This window comes from Lynx rufus, unplaced genomic scaffold (genome assembly GCF_022079265.1).
Source record: "Lynx rufus isolate CCGP_SWC_20201006 ecotype Redwood Valley unplaced genomic scaffold, mLynRuf1.p SCAF_7, whole genome shotgun sequence".
Taxonomy (NCBI): Eukaryota; Metazoa; Chordata; class Mammalia; order Carnivora; family Felidae; genus Lynx; species Lynx rufus.
This window is the reverse complement of record NW_025814889.1, coordinates 63,981,597-63,999,122: the sequence shown is the minus strand read 5'-3', so window position 1 is coordinate 63,999,122 and position 17,526 is coordinate 63,981,597. Positions and strand designations below refer to the sequence as shown.

General features: G+C 36.0%; 1 protein-coding gene across 1 annotated transcript in view; it reads left to right on the top strand.

The window, feature by feature from the left end:
* AMN1 (antagonist of mitotic exit network 1 homolog) overlaps positions 1-17,526 on the top strand; it is a 53,344-nt gene that overhangs the window by 15,050 nt on the left and 20,768 nt on the right. Inside the window, exons 2-5 of the mRNA XM_047066025.1 lie at positions 7,830-7,962; positions 11,482-11,626; positions 13,794-14,011; positions 14,333-14,389. Coding sequence (XP_046921981.1) covers positions 7,830-7,962; positions 11,482-11,626; positions 13,794-14,011; positions 14,333-14,389 — 553 coding nt within the window. The remainder of the gene's footprint in view (positions 1-7,829; positions 7,963-11,481; positions 11,627-13,793; positions 14,012-14,332; positions 14,390-17,526) is intronic.

Here is a 17,526-nt window from a genome sequence, read left to right as displayed (position 1 = left end):
TCCACCCCAGATACTTGTGCCCAGGCTAAATTATGGGTGAGTATGGTCAGTGATTGGGGGATTGCTACCTCCACCTAGCCCCCACTTATTGGGCAGCTCATTTGTGGGTGGAGGTTCCATCCTAAACGAGACAAGCCAGGAAGACCAGAAGCTACTTCCCAGCACCCTGCTCCTAAAGTATGGGTTTCACTCAGAGGAAAGCATATCATCATCCTTGTTCCCAGGTCTGAAATTCTGGCTTAAAGATTTTTCCCAGGAAGAAAGACAGACTGCAAAACACAGAACTCCAAAGCTGTCAAGAAAATGACTTTATTTGAAACAGAGGGTGGGGGGAGTTTAAATAAAAGTAATTACAAAGAGCCTGAGAGCTTCATATAAGATGCAAGCTAAACCATAGGCCAGGAAGTTTACCAGAGAGAACCGGGGAAAGGAACATATAACAAGAGCTTGCCTGGGGTCAGAACAAGCCTTAAACACTGACCTCTGAAACTAATCCTACAAAGGAGTCCAAAATGAATTGGATGACATTATGGAGCAATTTATACCCCACGCATTGTTGAAAACATTAGAGCAATCGATCTGTAATGAGTGAAGGCTGACAGCGAGTGTGATACTAATACAGACTTAAAATAATCAGAGAAAGAGATAGTCAAAGAGACCCTACTACAACTGCTCACATCCCAGGGTAACAATGCTTATGTCCAAGCCGTGCCCACTAAGGAGCAAATCAGAGGTTGCATACAGTCAGGAAAATAGCCTTAGTCCAGTCATGTCACTAAACAAACAAGTAAATAATCACAAATCTGTGGCATCAATATCCAGAGTTACTGTATTATAGTATCTAGACTATGCTGTTTAAAAAAAAAAATTGCAAGACAAAGAAACAGAAACTGTGACCCATACACAGAGAAAAAAAATAGGCAAAAGAAACTGCCTTTGAGAGGACCCAGGTGTTGGACTTAGCAAGAGCTTCAGAGAAAGTATTATAAATGTGTTCAAAGAACTAAGGGAAGTCATATTAAGAAGTAAAGGAGAAAACTACTTGGCAGTTCCTCAAGAAGTTAAACATAGAATTACCATATTACCCAGCTTCCACTCCTAGGTATATACCTAATAGTACTGAAACTAGGTACTCAAACAAGTACTTATACACATATATTCATAGTAGCAGTATTCACAACAGCCGAAAAGTGGAAACAACAAAATGTCTATCACCAATGAATCAATAAACAAAATGTGGGGATGCCTAGCTCATTCAGTAAGGCACAGGACTCTCAGTCTCGAGACTGTAAATTCTCTACCCACGATGGTGTAGAGATTACTTAAAAATAAAATCTTAAAAAAAAAAAAACAAGCAATCCCTATCAAAATAACACCAGCATTCTTCACAGAGGTAGAACAAACAATCCTAAAGTTTGTATGGAACCAGAAAAGACCCCAAATAGCCAAAGCAATCTTGAAAAAGAAAACCAAAGCTGGAGGCATCACAATCCCAGACTTCACACTGTATTACAAAGCTGTAATCATCAAGGCAGTATGGTATTGGCACAAAAATAGACACTCAGGTCAATGGAACAGAATAGAGAACCCAGAAATGGACCCACAAACGTATGGCCAACTAATCTTTGACAAAGCAGGAAAGAATATCCAATGGAATAAGACAGTCTCTTCAAGTGGTGCTGGGAAAACCGGACAGTGACATGCAGAAGAATGAACCTGGACTACTTTCTCACACCATACACAAAAATAAACTCAAAATGGATGAAAGACCTAAATGTAAGACAGAAAGCCATCAAAATCCTCAAGGAGAAAGCAGGCAAAAACCTCTTTGATCTTGACCAACTTCTTACTCAACATGTCTCCAGAAGCAAGGGAAACAAAAGCAAAAATGAACTATTGGGACCTCATCAAAATAAAAAACTGACAGCAAAGGAAACAATAAGCAAAAACAACAAACTAAAAGGCAACCAACGGAATGGGAGAAGATATTTGCAAATGACATATCAGATAAAGGGTTAGTATCCAAAATCTATAAAGAACTTATCAAACTCAACACCCAAAAAACAAATAATCCAGTGAAGAAATGGGCAAAAGACATGAATAGACACTTCTCCAAAGAAGACATCCAGATGGCCAACCGACACATGAAAACATGCTCAACCTCACTCATCATCAGGGAAATACAAATCAAAACCACAATGAGATACCACCTTACACCTGTCAGAATGGCTAACATTAACAACTCAGGCAACAACAGATATTGGTGAGGATGCAAAGAAAGAGGATCTCTTTTGCATTGCTGGTAGGAAGGCAAACTGGTGCAGCCACTCTGGAAAACAGTATGGAGGTTCCTCAAAAACTTAAAAATAGAACTACCCTACAACCCAGCAATTTCACTGCTAGGCATTTATCTGCTAGGATATTATTCACTGCTAGGATACAGGTGTGCTGTTTTGAAGGGGCACATGTGCCCCAATGTTTATGGCAGCTCTATCGACAATAGCCAAAATATGGAAAGAGCCCAAATGTCCATCGATGGAGAATGGGTAAAGAAGATGTGGTGTGTATATATATATATATATATATATACATACACATACACACACACACACACACACCATGGAGTATTACTCAGCAATCAAAAAGAATGAAATCTTGTCATTTGCAACTACGTGGATGGAACTAGAGGGTATCATGGTAAGCGAAATTAGTCAGTCTGAGAAAGACAAATGTCATATGACTTCACTCATATGAGGACTTTAAGATACAAAACAGATGGACGTAAGGGAAGGGAAGCAAAAATAAAAAAATAAAAAACAGGGAGGGGGACAAAACATAAGAGACTCTTAAATATAGACAACAGAGGGTTGCTGGAGGGGTCGTGGGAGGGGGGATGGGCTAAATGGGTAAAGGGCATTAAGGAATCCTCAGATTGAATAACAATCTAAATTCCTTTTCATGTTTCATAATAGCTGATATATTGGACTACGTCCTGTCTGTGTAAATGAGACTGACTAGTCCTCCTCCCCCCCTCCATACTTATTCACAGTTAGCTGAGTCTGGGACTCTGGGGGGGCACTGTTGAGGTCATTACTGCAGATTGGCCTTATCTTACTATTTAGAATACTATTGATAGTAGCCTTAATTAAATGCTTTAAGAGACAAATTGAACAGATTTGGTTTCTCCCTTTGTTGGTCAAATTAGAGTAGCTGACTGAGTGGTGTACTTACATAAATATTTGAGTTCAGCCAAGAACATGTTGGGTGGATGTTGGGAGAGGCAATCTGCCATGAACCTACTGGTTATGCCAAGAATGTAAGGCTTTGACTACTCTTTACCTAGGGCATTTCTCAAATGTGTTTTTGCAGCAAATACTGTCTCCTTCCAAAAAAAAAAAAAAAGCAAACTTGCTTCAGTTTACCATAAAAGTTGTGAATCACCCAAGCTCGTTGTTTTTCTCAAGCATTCATCTGGGCCCTACCTATATTACACGGTAGGACTTAGAGGGCATGAAGAGCCAGCATAAATGTGAAGCTCTGACTACTGCTCTTGTCATGTGTAATAAAGTCCTTTTTCTTTGACTCAGGAATCTATCTTCTGCTAGCATTCATGAAATGGTAGTAGGCTAACTTGCAGGCTTGTAAGTGGGGGAAATTCTCAGACTCTGCATAGTTCTTGACAACTGCAAAATTCAATTCCAGGTAGTTTTTAAGTCAAAAAGTGAAAAGCCGGGGTGCCTGGCTGGCTCATTCAGCAGAGCATGATCTCAGGGTTGTGAGTTCAAGCCCCACATTGGGCACAGAGATTATTTAATTAAAAAAAAATTTTTTAAGTGAAAGATAAAACAACACATTTAGTTAATTTTTCCTAGAAGAAAGCATAGATTAGCTTCATGAACTTAGGACAGTGAAAGAGTTCATAAACAGAATGCAAAAGAAACTTGCCATAAAGAAAACATTAGACTATACTTCAACATAAGACTTGGGAAAGAGAGTGAAAAGGCAGTCCACAGAATGGGAGAATATAATTGCCACATATATAACCAACAGAAAGCTCATGTCCAGAATAGAAGAGGAACTCCTACATGTCAGTAAGTAAAATGTAGACCCAAAAGAAAACTGGGCAGGCTACTTGAACAGATACTCCACAAGAGACTATTCAAATGAACAATAAAGAAATGAAAACATGCTCAAATTAATTCATAATAAGGGGTTGCAATTTTTTTTAATGTTTTTTTTACTTATTTTTGACAGAGAGAGAGAGAGAGCATGAGCAGGGGAGGGGCAGAGAGAGAGGGAGACACAGAATCCAAAGCAAACCCCAGGCTCTGAGCTGTCAGCACAGAGCCCAACGCAGGGCTCGAACTCAGACTGCGAGATCATGACTTAAACCAAAGTTGGATGTTCAACCAACTGAGCCACCCAGGCGCCCCAATAAGGGGTTGCAATTTAAAGTCACATTGCATTGCTGCCATTTTTCATAAATTGGCTACAATTAAAAAGACTGATAATGCCATGCTGACAAGGTATGGATTCCAGGAACTTTCACTAATTGAAGATAGGAATCAGTACAATCACTTCCGAAGACTGTTTAGCATGAAGCTAAACATATGCATACCCTATGAGCCAGCAATTCCACTTGTAGACATGTACTTGATTAAAACAGGCACACGTGCACCAAAAGACCTGTCCAAGAGCATACATATGAATATGATTAATAATAGTAAATTATAAACCACCCAAATGTTCGCTGACAATAGAAAAGACAAATTGTTCAAACAATGGAATATTATACAGTATTGAAAATGGACTTGAACAAACTCAAAATTAAAATCAACTTGGGACACCTGGGTGGCTCAGTCAGTTGAGCGTCCAACTTCAGCTCGGGTCATGATCTCACAGTCCATGAGTTCGAGCCCCACGTCGGGCTCTGTGCTGACAGCTCAGAGCCTGGAGCCTGTTTGAGATTCTGTGTCTCCCTCTCTCTGCCCCTTCCCCGCTCATGCTCTGTCTCTTTCTGTGTCTCAAAAATGAATAAACTTTAAGAAACAATTTTTTTACATCAACTATAGCTACCTGCAACAATGCAGATGAATCTTGTAAACATGTTAGCCAAAGAAGCCAAAGAAAAATGGTAGAACAACGTTAAAACCAGACTGAATACAATCTAATGTGAAAAACATTAATGTGGATAGAGAAATTACTTACTGAGGAAAGGAATATTCTACAAGAAGAAATAATGATCATGAATTTGCAACTAACACCAAAGTCTTATTAAAAGGAATGTCGTCACATACAAAGACAATTGACACATTCAGCCATGGTAGGAAATTTAATATACTACATTTTACAATTATAGAAAACAATACTCTGTTATTTACACACATATACTTTAGTAGTAAAAATATAATAAAATCATGGACAGAAACTGTTTTAAAAGCTGTTTAAAAAAAAAAAAACTTCATGGTTGTGGTTGCCTCTACCAAGGGCAATAAAGAGAGTAAACCTATGTAGGTGTACAAAGGAGGCTTTAATTTTATCTGAAATGTTTTATGTCTTAAAGATATTTGACACAATATGATAAATAATAAATTTTAAAATTCTAGATTTATGATGCAAGGATTTTATATCATTCTATTTTATTTTTATGTATTTAAATTTTTTCATTATAAAACAGTAATGTACAAAAAGCAAAAACTAGTAGAAATGAAAGTAACTTCATAGGGGATTAATCACTGGATTCTACTCCTGAAATAGTTATTGTACTATATGCTAACTAACTTGGATGTAAATTACAAAATAAATAAATAAAATAAAATACCCCCCCCAAAAAAAAGAAATGAAAGTAACTTGATTTCAAAATACAAGCATTGTATTGTAAACTAAGAATTCTACAAATTTAGTAGAAAAAATAAGAACATAGATGAGTCGGGGCGGCTGGGTGGCTCAGTTGGTTAGGCGTCATGCTCGGCTCAGGTCATGATCTCATGGTTTGCGGGTTTGAGCCTCACATCGGGCTCCGTGCTGACAGCTCAGAGCCTGCAGCCTGCTTCAGATTTTGTGTCTACCTCTCTCTCTGCTCCTCCCCCACTCATGCTCTCTTTCTCTCTGTCTTAAAAATAAAAATAAACATAAAAAAAAGAACATAGAAGAATTGATACTATCCATAAACAATCATATATGTCCACATAATATATTTGTGTGCATACACATATACATACATGGAGAGATATAGTTAGACAAACATGCATAATGGAGAGAACATTACATCTCTTAGAGAACATACATTCTCTAAATGTTTACAGAGCAAATACAAATTCAGTCATATATTTGGCCACAAAAACAACTCTTACAAATTTAAGTCAAAAAATAGTAAAATAGGCAAAGGATATGAATAGACAATTTAGAGAAATAGGCTATCCAGATAGCCAATAGGTTCATGAAAAGATGTCAAATTTATAGTAAATAGAGAAATGCAAATTAAAGTAATAATGTACCACTTTTCACACATAAGATTTTCCAACATTCAAGAGTAGGTAGACTTTTAAAGCAGTGGTGAGTGAAAAACTAGATAAATCTATGACAAATACCACATATATAAATTAGAAATACAAGCATGCTAAAAGGACACATACATCAAAAGGGTACATACTAGACATTAGATTCCTGGATGATGGAGGATGTGATTGCGAAATGGAGATAATGGAAATGAAAAATTAAGTAAAATAAACCTATTGCCTGAGGAATGTAGAGAAATAGGGTAGATATAATAAATATGAAGTGTTATAGACTTTCTAGAAAACAATCTGACAGCATATGTTAACATGTCCTAGAAGCAGTGGAATATCATATATAGAAGAATGACTAAATAAATCATCCACACTGTGAAATGTTATATAGCCATGAAAGGAGCATTAGAACTATACTTGATGCTTTGAAGAATTTTGTAAGATATTATTGAGTTAAAGAGGGTATAGAAAAGAGTACACAGTGATGCCATTTTAGGAAACAATGATCACCCACCCCCCACAACCCTTTAAATGTGTATGTGTGTATGTTTGTGTGTGTGTATGTGTGTGTGTAAAAGCATAGAAAAAAATAAGAAAGAACATACACTAGATATTAGTGGGAGGAAGGAAGGGGAAAGGATCAGAGAGGGAAATTCATGAATGTAAAATTATATTTATGTGGGGATATTTGTAGTCAGAAATTTAAGTAAGGTTTATATTTATTTGTTTGTTTAAAGTACGAGGTTCTCAGATAGTTGGAATTTCAGTCCACATATGAGATATGTTGGTCATATGGGTCTTGGTTATTGCCTGCTCTGATAACCCTACTCTAGGCATATACAACCCTGGTTGTCATCTCCATGATTTGTACTATTTGTGCAGTCTTCATGGTCATAGTTCTTTCATGATTTCATTACACAAATAATTTTTAAGAAAAATCATGAAAAGTTTGCTGCATGAATAGATAAAACTTGTCAATTAACAGGCCCTAGCTCACTGTTTATTTAGGAATATGTAACAGAAATGTTAGTAGTATGTCTTAGGAATTAGAGAAAAACTTAGGACTTAGGAAAAACTTTTTTTGACATTTAGAATGCATTTTAGTAAATGAGGTATGCTGAGGAAAAAAAATGTGAGGGAAGAGCCTCTGGTCCACAACTGAGTACACACTAGGCTTTTAAATCTTACCAAGCTTATGTTGCAAATATTTATATTAAATGTACACCCTATTTATGAAAGGACTAAGTGCTAACAAACAACATCAAATATTAGGAATCAGTATAGGTACCATGTAATTTACTATATTGTTTTGTATTTCAGATGCCTTTGGTGCTTCATGAAGAATATTTCCAGATATATCACAGACATTAAGCCTTTGCCTCCAAACATAAAAGACAGACTGATTAAAATAATGAGTACCCAGGGGCAGATAACAGATTCAAATATAAGTGAGGTAAGAGTATGTATATTTGTAAAGCAAGCATATTATATTTTACTATTTAGATATGGTTTCAGATTTTTAGAGCAATGGCATATAGTAGGTTAGTAATAATGGTTTTTTTTTAGGTTTAGTAATAATTTCAAAATATAATAAAACATTGGGGTTCTTTTTTTCTCTGCATATAACCAAATGTTTATGTGTAATAGTTACTTAAAAATCTTCTCCCACCGTTCTTTCATCTGCTTCCCTTGTCTTCATCATACCAGCACCCTTGATCTCTACATTTTTTAAAAGTTTTAAGCTTTTTGAACTATTATAGCTCAATAAGGCTGGAAAAAATTAAAATGCAGGGTGAATACACAAATGGCAAAAAAAAAAAAAAACCACAGTAAGAAATATATGTTCTATTATGCCTCTGGTACACAAACCACATTTACATGTAACATACTGTGTGCAGTACACTTGAATATTTTCTATTTTGTTCTATTATGTCTTATTTCAATTTACAAAAATGTTGATCAGAGTCCACTACGTTGGTTTTATCCACTCATGGCTAACAATCAGCAGTTAAAAGCCACTCTTCTAAACTCATTCTTCTGGATACCTCCCTCCTGCTAACTAATGCTCACTCTCCCTCCTTACAGCTAAGCTAAAATTGGCTATTCTATAAGGCAATAAGTATAGTAAAGGCCTCCAACCCGATTTGAAATCCTAGCTTTGCCACTCTCTAACATTGAGCGTCAGTGCCCTTAACTATAAAATGGGTTTGCAGCCATCATCACTGTCTTCGGAGACTCTAGACTAGACTAGTCTACTATAGAAACTCTGGTTCTAACTACCAACTGCTGACTTTAGTACACATTCTGCCCAAAGCCCGGAATCAAAAGGGAACAAACTGTGGTGATAGCACTCCAGCACATGACTGTCCCTGTGACCTCTCTTTGTAATTGCGCTTACATGTGCCATTAGTGTTTCTTTTAACAGCCTGAGGTACCTGTAATGCTTTGATTTCTTCATGTTAGCTTGCACTGGAACGTAGACATTTTAGTGTTGCAGTCTGCTTGACTCAATGGAGGTAGAATAATATCCCCAGGTTCTTACTGCCAGTGGTTCTGTGGATATATATAGTTTGTGTATGGCTCACAGAAGAAACATTATGAAACTACAGAAAATTGATGCTTTTCCTCATTTCCCCACTATCCCCATTTTGTTCTAACCCTTTAGCTTATATTGGAGTGGCTTAAATGTTCATTTTATGACCATCCTTAATATTCATTTAAACTTCATTTTACCTGAATAGGAAAGGGCTAAGGGGTGAGTGAGATAGAGGAAAAACAAAAGTATGCTTTCTTTAGTGCTCTCTCTCAAATCCCTGTCCTATAAAATGGAGTCCTGCTTATGAAATTATTCAAAAAGCCAGATCTAACATCTGTTGCAAAGTTGAATGCATCATTGGATGGCTCTTTTTGAAATATTTCCTAAATCTTTTTATAGTTAGATAGAGGAGGCCTTTCTAAACATGACACCAAAGTTAGAAACCAAGAAGAAAACTATTGATGGATTTGATTACATAATAATATGAAATTTCTTACTGCAAGAAGAAAAAAAAAAGAAACAAAGTCAAGTAACAAACTAGGAAAAATATTTGCAATACACATGTAATTCTATAGGTTTGTTATCTTGATAACAAACCAACAAGAAAAATCAAAACAAATACTAAAACAGAAGAATCAGGAAATACTCAAAGGAAAAAATATAAATCACTATCAGTGTATAAAAGTATATTTAACCTCATTAGTAATAAAAGTCACAGTTTGTCTTTCAGTTTGGCATTGCCAGAGACTTAAAAAATAATAATACCCAGTGTTGACAATAGTGTGGGCAACAGTCACTTTGTCTCCTGTTGGTGGGAGTGTAAATTTATAAAAACCTTTTAGGAGGACAGTGTGGCATTAACTATCAAAAGTCCTAAAAATGTACTTACTGTGGACTCAAAAATTTTAGTCCTAGTATTTTTTCCAGTTTTGTTGAGATATGATTGACATGTAACATTGTGTAGGTTTACAGCCTACAACATAATGTGATGATTTGATACATTTACATATTGCAAAATGATTACCACAATAGGGTTATTTAGCATCTGCATTTACTGTTTACTTCTGACATGAATCCCAAGAAATAATAATCAGGAAAGTACACAGGTATGCTCATCATAATACCATTTATCATAATAGTTGACAGTTACATATAACACATAAGCGAGACACCTTTATTTGTCACAAAATATTCTACCAATTTTAATAAAGAGGGTATTGAGGCGCATACACACACTCACACACACACACACACACACACACACAAGCCAGAATTGGATCACACTCAAAGGATTCAAACTCAGGCAGTCTGCCTCCAGAGGACATGTTCTTAATTACTATACTATATTGCCTCCTAACTCAGCCTAAATGTTCAACTGAAGTGTTTGTCAGTGTAGGATGCATTTAATACATTATGGTGCATTCATAAAATGGAATCATATGCAACCACAATAAGTTGTTTTTGTAAAAAGTGCTCATCTTATATATAATCTGATCCCATTTTTCTTCAAAGTTGTTTTTTTTTTTTTTTTTTTTAAGTCAAAAACCACCAAAACTGAAATGCTTTTCTCTGGGCACTGGTATGATGGGTAATTTTAGTTAGAATGGATAAAATCATAGCGTTTGGAATTGGAAAGACCTGGTTTTCAATCTTAGCTCTGCTTCTTTTTTGCTGTGTACTTTGTGTTACTATTTAAGCTCTGGATGCCTCAGTTCCCTCCTTTATAATATGGTAATGACGAATCTCTCAGGAGTGTTTATGTGTTTGAGAAAGAGAGAATACTAAATGGCATCATGTATATAATGTACTTAGTACTCTTCTTATTTTTATAATTTGTCTATATTGTCTAAATCTTTTCAGTAATAATACATTACTTTTACATTCAGAAAAGTAAAGTTAGTTCTACTTTGGAAAAAATAAAGTAAAAAGAACGCCCAAGAAGAGAGTTCAAAACCCTTTGAAATTGATTTGCTATATTTGTTGCTTTCAAGTAAACATTCAGAAATACTGGGTCTGCTTGTACTAGCTCCCAATAAGAATGAAGGAGGTAAATGTTGTAGATAAGTAATATTCATATCCTATAACCATTCAGTGTCTAAGTGATTAAAGACTCATACCTGCTGAGCAGAGGCATGTAGCCAGGATCTCTAATAATAGTCAAGATCTACTGAAAAAAGATAAGCACGTGCCGCCACCTCGATCCTGCTTCTCAGGTGCCAGCAAAGATTTTGGGGATGCTAGAAGCTGCACCTCCAGTTAGAAGTGGGCTTGTATTTTTCCTGCCTTACATATGTGTCTCCACACAGATATGTCTTTGTATTCTCTGCTACATTTTCCATCCACCATTTATCTGATGGGACCACCAAAACACTGAATATGGAATAAACATTTATATTCATAGGAAAAATTAATTTTTAAATCATGTATTTTTTATAGATTTTACATCCTGAAGTCCAAACTCTAGATCTACGGAGCTGTGATATTTCAGATACTGCTCTCCTGCACCTGTGCAACTGCAGAAAGCTGAAGAAATTAAATTTAAGTTCCTCAAAAGAAAACAGAATTTCCATAACTTCAAAAGGTATGTTTGTTAACACTGAATACATTGGTAGACTACTATTTCTCATCTAGTATAATTTTGGAACAAAGAACGGGAAGGAGGGGTAGTAAATATGTCAAAAGTGAGTATGAAGATATCAAAGAAACAGAAACTGTATTTATCAATAAAAATATTCAAACTAAGGGGTGCCTGGGTGGCTCAGTCAGTTATATGTCTGACTTCAGCTCAGGTCATGATCTCACGGCTCATGGATTTGAGCCCCATGTTGGGCTCTGTGCTGGCAGCTCGGGGCCTGGACCTTGCTTCAGATTCTGTGTCTCCCTTGCTCTCTGCCCCTCCCCAACTCAAGTGTATATATATATATATATATATATATATATATATATATATTATATATATATATACACACACACACACACACACACACACTCTCTCTCTCTCTCTCTCTCTCTCTCAAAAATAAATAAACATTAAAAAAAATGTTTAATATTCAAACCAAGCTAAAGAATCCAAATTGAAGTTCCTGCTTATAACCTTTGCTGTAAGTTAAGAATACACTAAGTCACTACTTGCAATTTAAACATATTTAAAATAAACATGGATGTTTGTTTGGATGTCTGTATTTTAAATATTTTTCCTGGTATAATAGAATAAGAAACGACCAGTTCATACTTTAAGGCTTTCTTGATGCAAAATTACAACAGAAAGTTAAATCATCATCAGAGTAAGCTAAGTACTCTGCTATCAGTCTGTACAATGCATAGTTTATTTTTTGTTTTTATGTCTTTTGATTAAAAAAATTTTTTATTGGAGTAGGATTGACATACAATGTTACAATAGTTTCAGTGGTACAAACTTAGTGATTAGACAAGCCTGTACATTATGCAAAGCTCACCACAAGTGTTGCTTCCCTCTGTCACCATGCAAGACCATTACAATACCATCAACTATATTCCCTACGCTGTACCTTTCATCCCCTACAATGCATAGTTTTTAATAGCCAGTCAGACTGCATTTTTCAGTGTCACTATTGCATGAATTACAGAGTTTTTGCCCTTTTTTTCTATCAATATAGAATTTTAACCTTTCCCTTCAATATAAGAAAGAGAGACTATCGATGGATGAATGGATAAAGAAGATGTGGTAGGGGGAAGGGGCATTAAGGAATCTATTCCTGAAATCATTGTTGCACTATATGCTAACTAACTTGGATGTAAATTTTAAAAATAAATTAAGTTAAAAAAAAAAAAGAGGGACTAATTTGTCTAGCTAGGTTTCTAGAAAGTTTTGTGAGTAGTTGGCTATATTTTGCAGTCATCTTGGTTAGCAAGTTAGGCTACCTATAATATTACAAAGAAGCTTAAGTTTTTTAAATGTTTACACAAATAGTAACTCACTAAAAAGAACTTTCATGCTGGACACTGATAAATAAAATAAAAGTTCTTTTGGGGGGTAAAAAAATAAAAAATCTAAGTTCTTAAGATACAGAGAACAGTAAAAATGACCTACATATGAATTTACCATCTTCCCTTTTGTGTATTTTGCTCATAAAGCTATCTTTTAACACTGTTGTAATGTGTGTGCATGATTAAAGGGCCCAGGATTCCCAAAGTACTCTCTTATTTATATGGCTCATTATCATGTACCAGTCTCCAATGTGCATTTATATCAGTTTAATTGGATTTAAGAGTCAAAGGGGGAAGAGAGAGTGCAGAAACATATGTATGATTCCTAAAGATAACAATGAAAACTATTACCTAAGACATTGGGGCAATTTAACTTTTGATTTTCCTTCAGAGTCCACAAGAAAATTAACTTTATTACTTTAAAACTTTTGTTTTAACAAAAAGACTTATCTACTATTCAGTTGCCTAATTTGGTTCTGAATAACTTTTGGCTGTTTCCTAAAGGCAAATCTACTTGTCAACAATAAAGCCTTGCCATTCATTACAGATATTCTGAATGATATACTACAGACTATGTAGAGAATTCCTGAAACTTTCCAAAAGAGTTTTAATAATGGCAGCATCACTGGAAAATAAGTATATCCTCACAGACGGACTGCTTTGCAAAAGGCTAACATACAGTTGGATACATCAATACTGGTGACTGCTAAAATGAAAATCAGTCACATTTCTCATATATATGCATATGTAGCTCATTGATACATAATTATGTTTCCCCTCAGGAATAAAAGCAGTGGCTTCCTCCTGTTCATACCTGCATGAAGCTTCTTTGAAAAGATGCTGCAATCTCACTGATGAAGGAGTCCTTGCTCTTGCACGTAACTGCCGGCTACTAAAGATAATTGATTTAGGTGGCTGTTTAGGTATTACTGATGTGTCCTTACATGCATTAGGAGAAAACTGCCCATTTTTGCAGTGTGTTGATTTCTCAGCTACGCAGGTAAATGAAATACAGACATACTATATAGAGACTGTATGTGTTTGCCCAGTGAACTTGACTCATCAGAAAAGCATAATTAATTCTTTTGGTTGTTGTTGAATTTGTTGACTACCTCATGCTTCACTGTTTATATAATTGCAATATAATTTGGCACATTTCCCTCAATTATTTTAAGTAAGGGTGAAAAAGATAAGTGTGGCTAAAACACATGTTTGCTAAATGGGAGGTGATAAAACTATACATAAATGATTAATAATATTTAGAAAATTTTAGTTCCATCTTTCCCATTTGTGTGCTGTGTTGCTTTTTCTCTTTGCTTAGGTGTCAGATGATGGGGTGGTTGCGCTTGTTAATGGACCTTGTGCCAAGAAATTAGAGGTAATTTTTAAATATCTATGAAGTTGGTGCTGACTAAATTCTTTATATTATCATCAGAAATTATTTTTTGAATGTAGCAAACAACCAATGCCTTATAAATTAGGTGTTTCCATGGCATTATTTTGATTGGGTTTGCTTTGGGTTTTTGCCTCCACCTCTTTATTTCCAGAGTGAAGAAAAACAGTAAAGTTAGATAAAGCATGCTTCAAATAAAAACCCATTCTGCTTCTAACAAAAGGTCTCATTTTCCATAAGTTTTAGTTTCTAATACATTTAAGGATAATCTTATTATGGGTAAAGATTATGAAAGTTTATCAGTGTAAAAATTACATTCTTTAGAATCTTCATTGCCAGGACTACTTAGTCCCTTACTATTCTATTTTCTTAATATACATGAAGGGATTCAGAATATGCCAGTCACATAAAACTTATTTTGAGCTAAAGATGTTTAAAAATCAACAGATGCAGGTGCCTGGGTGGCTTAGTCAGTTAAGCATCCGGCTCTAGATTTCGGTTCAGGTTGTGATCTCATGGTTAGTGAGTTCCAGCCTAACATCAGGCTCTGTGCTCGCGGTGTGGAGCCTGCTTGTGATTCTCTCTCTCTCTCTCTCTCTCTCTCTCTCTCTCTAACCCTCCCCAGCTTGCTCTCTCACTTTCTCTCAAAGTAAATAAACTTTAAAAAAATCTACAAATGCAAAAAGAGGCTTTGTCTGAAACACACACACACACACACACACACACACACACACACACACACACCCCATCTGCCTAAAAACAGAGACTTCCAAAAGCACTCAACTGCCTCGAACCCCTTTCAAGGGAGACTACCCAATACCAGGAAGATTGCTTCCATCACTGGAGGAATCAAATGAGAAATTACATAAACAAACATTGTCACAAGACTGTCATACCTCCTTTACTCTCTAAAGGCCCATTTTGTTTTCCCTAAAAGTCATCTGTTTTTCTCTAAGTGTCCTATCTCCCCCTCCCTTTCTCCTGTTAAGATGATATATAAACTCAAAATCATAGCCATTTCTTTGAGCCACTTTCTTTGTGAGTTAGTGTGTGAATAAACTTTGTCTTTTCTCTTGCTAGTCTGTCTTTGTCAGTTTAATTCACAAGCTCCCAAAGATAGAACATAATAGAATAGAGAAAAAAGTTTCCTCCCCAACAGCTGCATTGTACAGCTATTTAAAAAGATCCTAAGTTAGTGTGCAGCCCTTCCATTCAGTGACTGATGTGGCACCTATAACCTGTTTCTAAATATATTAAGAAGCCTTTTATCCCAGGATTTTGATTTCCGCCTTTCCCAGTTTATATTGGGGTTTTTTAAGTCTTATTTAATATAGATGTGCTTTATATTAATAAGCCACATCAAATGTTTTTTGGAAGTAAACAGGCTGTAAATGAATTATAAATGTTAATACTAACTATCATAATAGAATAGCAGTGCCATGTTTTTGCCCAAATATTTCTCCTTGAGTTATTGCCCTGAGATAATTTTTTTGTTTTTATATCTGCATGCTGCTTGTATGTATGTGTGTTTGCATGTGTATGTGTATATATACATACATATAGCATATATATTTTTACAAATCCTTTGATTAACAAATTACCGTATTTCTTATACCAAGTTCCAATATTCCAAATTGCATCCTAACTGTAGGGGTAATAAACTCTGCCATAACGTTTACTGTTTGAAATACTAACATTTGTTGAGCACTTACTATATAATTACATACTGTTGCCTTATATTCATTAGGTTATCTAATTCTTACAACAACATTATCCTATACTCATCATAATTTTTTTTAAGTTGAGAGAGAGACAGCATGAGCAGGGGAGGGAATAGAGGGGGGCGGGGAGGGAGAGAGAGAGGGAGAGAGAGAGAATCTCAGTCAGGCTCTACACTCAGCACAGAGCCTGATGCAGGGCTTGATCCCATGACTCTGGGATCATGACCTGAGCCACAATCAAGAGTCAACACTCCAACTGAGCTACCCAGGAGCCCCCATCATCATTTTTGATAAAGTTCCCAAACAGTTAACACAGTTTACCATTCCCAAATAAAACTACCAGGAAATTAGATGTTATGCAGTGATAGGAAACATACCGGCATATTTACTTCAGTGTTACAAAACTAGGAGCACCAACCTAAGCAGACTTAGGAAGAGATTCAGGAACCAATAAGTGTTGGCAATTATACTGCCATATTCAATTTTTTATATTTTCAAACTTACAAATCTTATTTCTTTAAGTGCCAAAATATTTCAATGGAAATATTTCTAAACTTTATTAGAAGTTGGGTCACCTGGGTGGCTCAGTCAGTTAAGCCTCTGACTTCAGCTCAGGTCATAATCTCACGGTTCAAGCCTCACAGTGGGCTCTGTGCTGACAGCTCAGAGCCTCGAACCCACTTCAGATTCTGGGTCTCCCTCTCTCTCTGCCTCACCCCGACTCACACTCTGTCTCTATCTCTTAAGAATGAATAAACATTAAAAAAATTTTTTTAAAGAAGGGGCACCTGGGTGGCTTAGTCGGTTAAGCATCCAACTTTGGCTCAGGTCATGATCTTGCAGTTCATGAGTTTGAGCTCTGAGTCGGGCTCTGTGCTGACAGCTCAGAGCCTGGAGCCTGCTTCGGATTCTGTGTCTCCCTCTCTCTCTGTTCCTCCCCTGCTCACGCTTTCTCTCTCTCTCTCTCTCTCTCTCTCTCTCTCTCTCTCTCTCTCAAAAATAAACATTAAAAAAAATTTTTTTTTTAAATTTTTAAAGAAGAACTTAAGTCCTTCCTTAAAGTAAATATACTTTGACTTTTGTCTGATAGCATCTAGTATTTTTGTGACCACAATTTCTGGCTCATTGAAACACAAACTTTTTCATCTTTTTTACTGATTTTTCTCTTGTGGGCAATATGTATTCCTACCTTTTATCACATGCTCTGTTTTAATCTCTTGCTTTTTATATGTTCTCTTCCTGGAAATTATATTATCAATGTTACTGAATTGTTTATAACTTGAAAATAAATTTGGGGATGCCTGGGTTGCTCAGTCAGTTGGGCATCCATCCTGCCCTTGATTTCAGCTCAGGTCATGATCTCATGGTTTGTGGGATTGAGCCCAGCATTGGGCTGTGGGC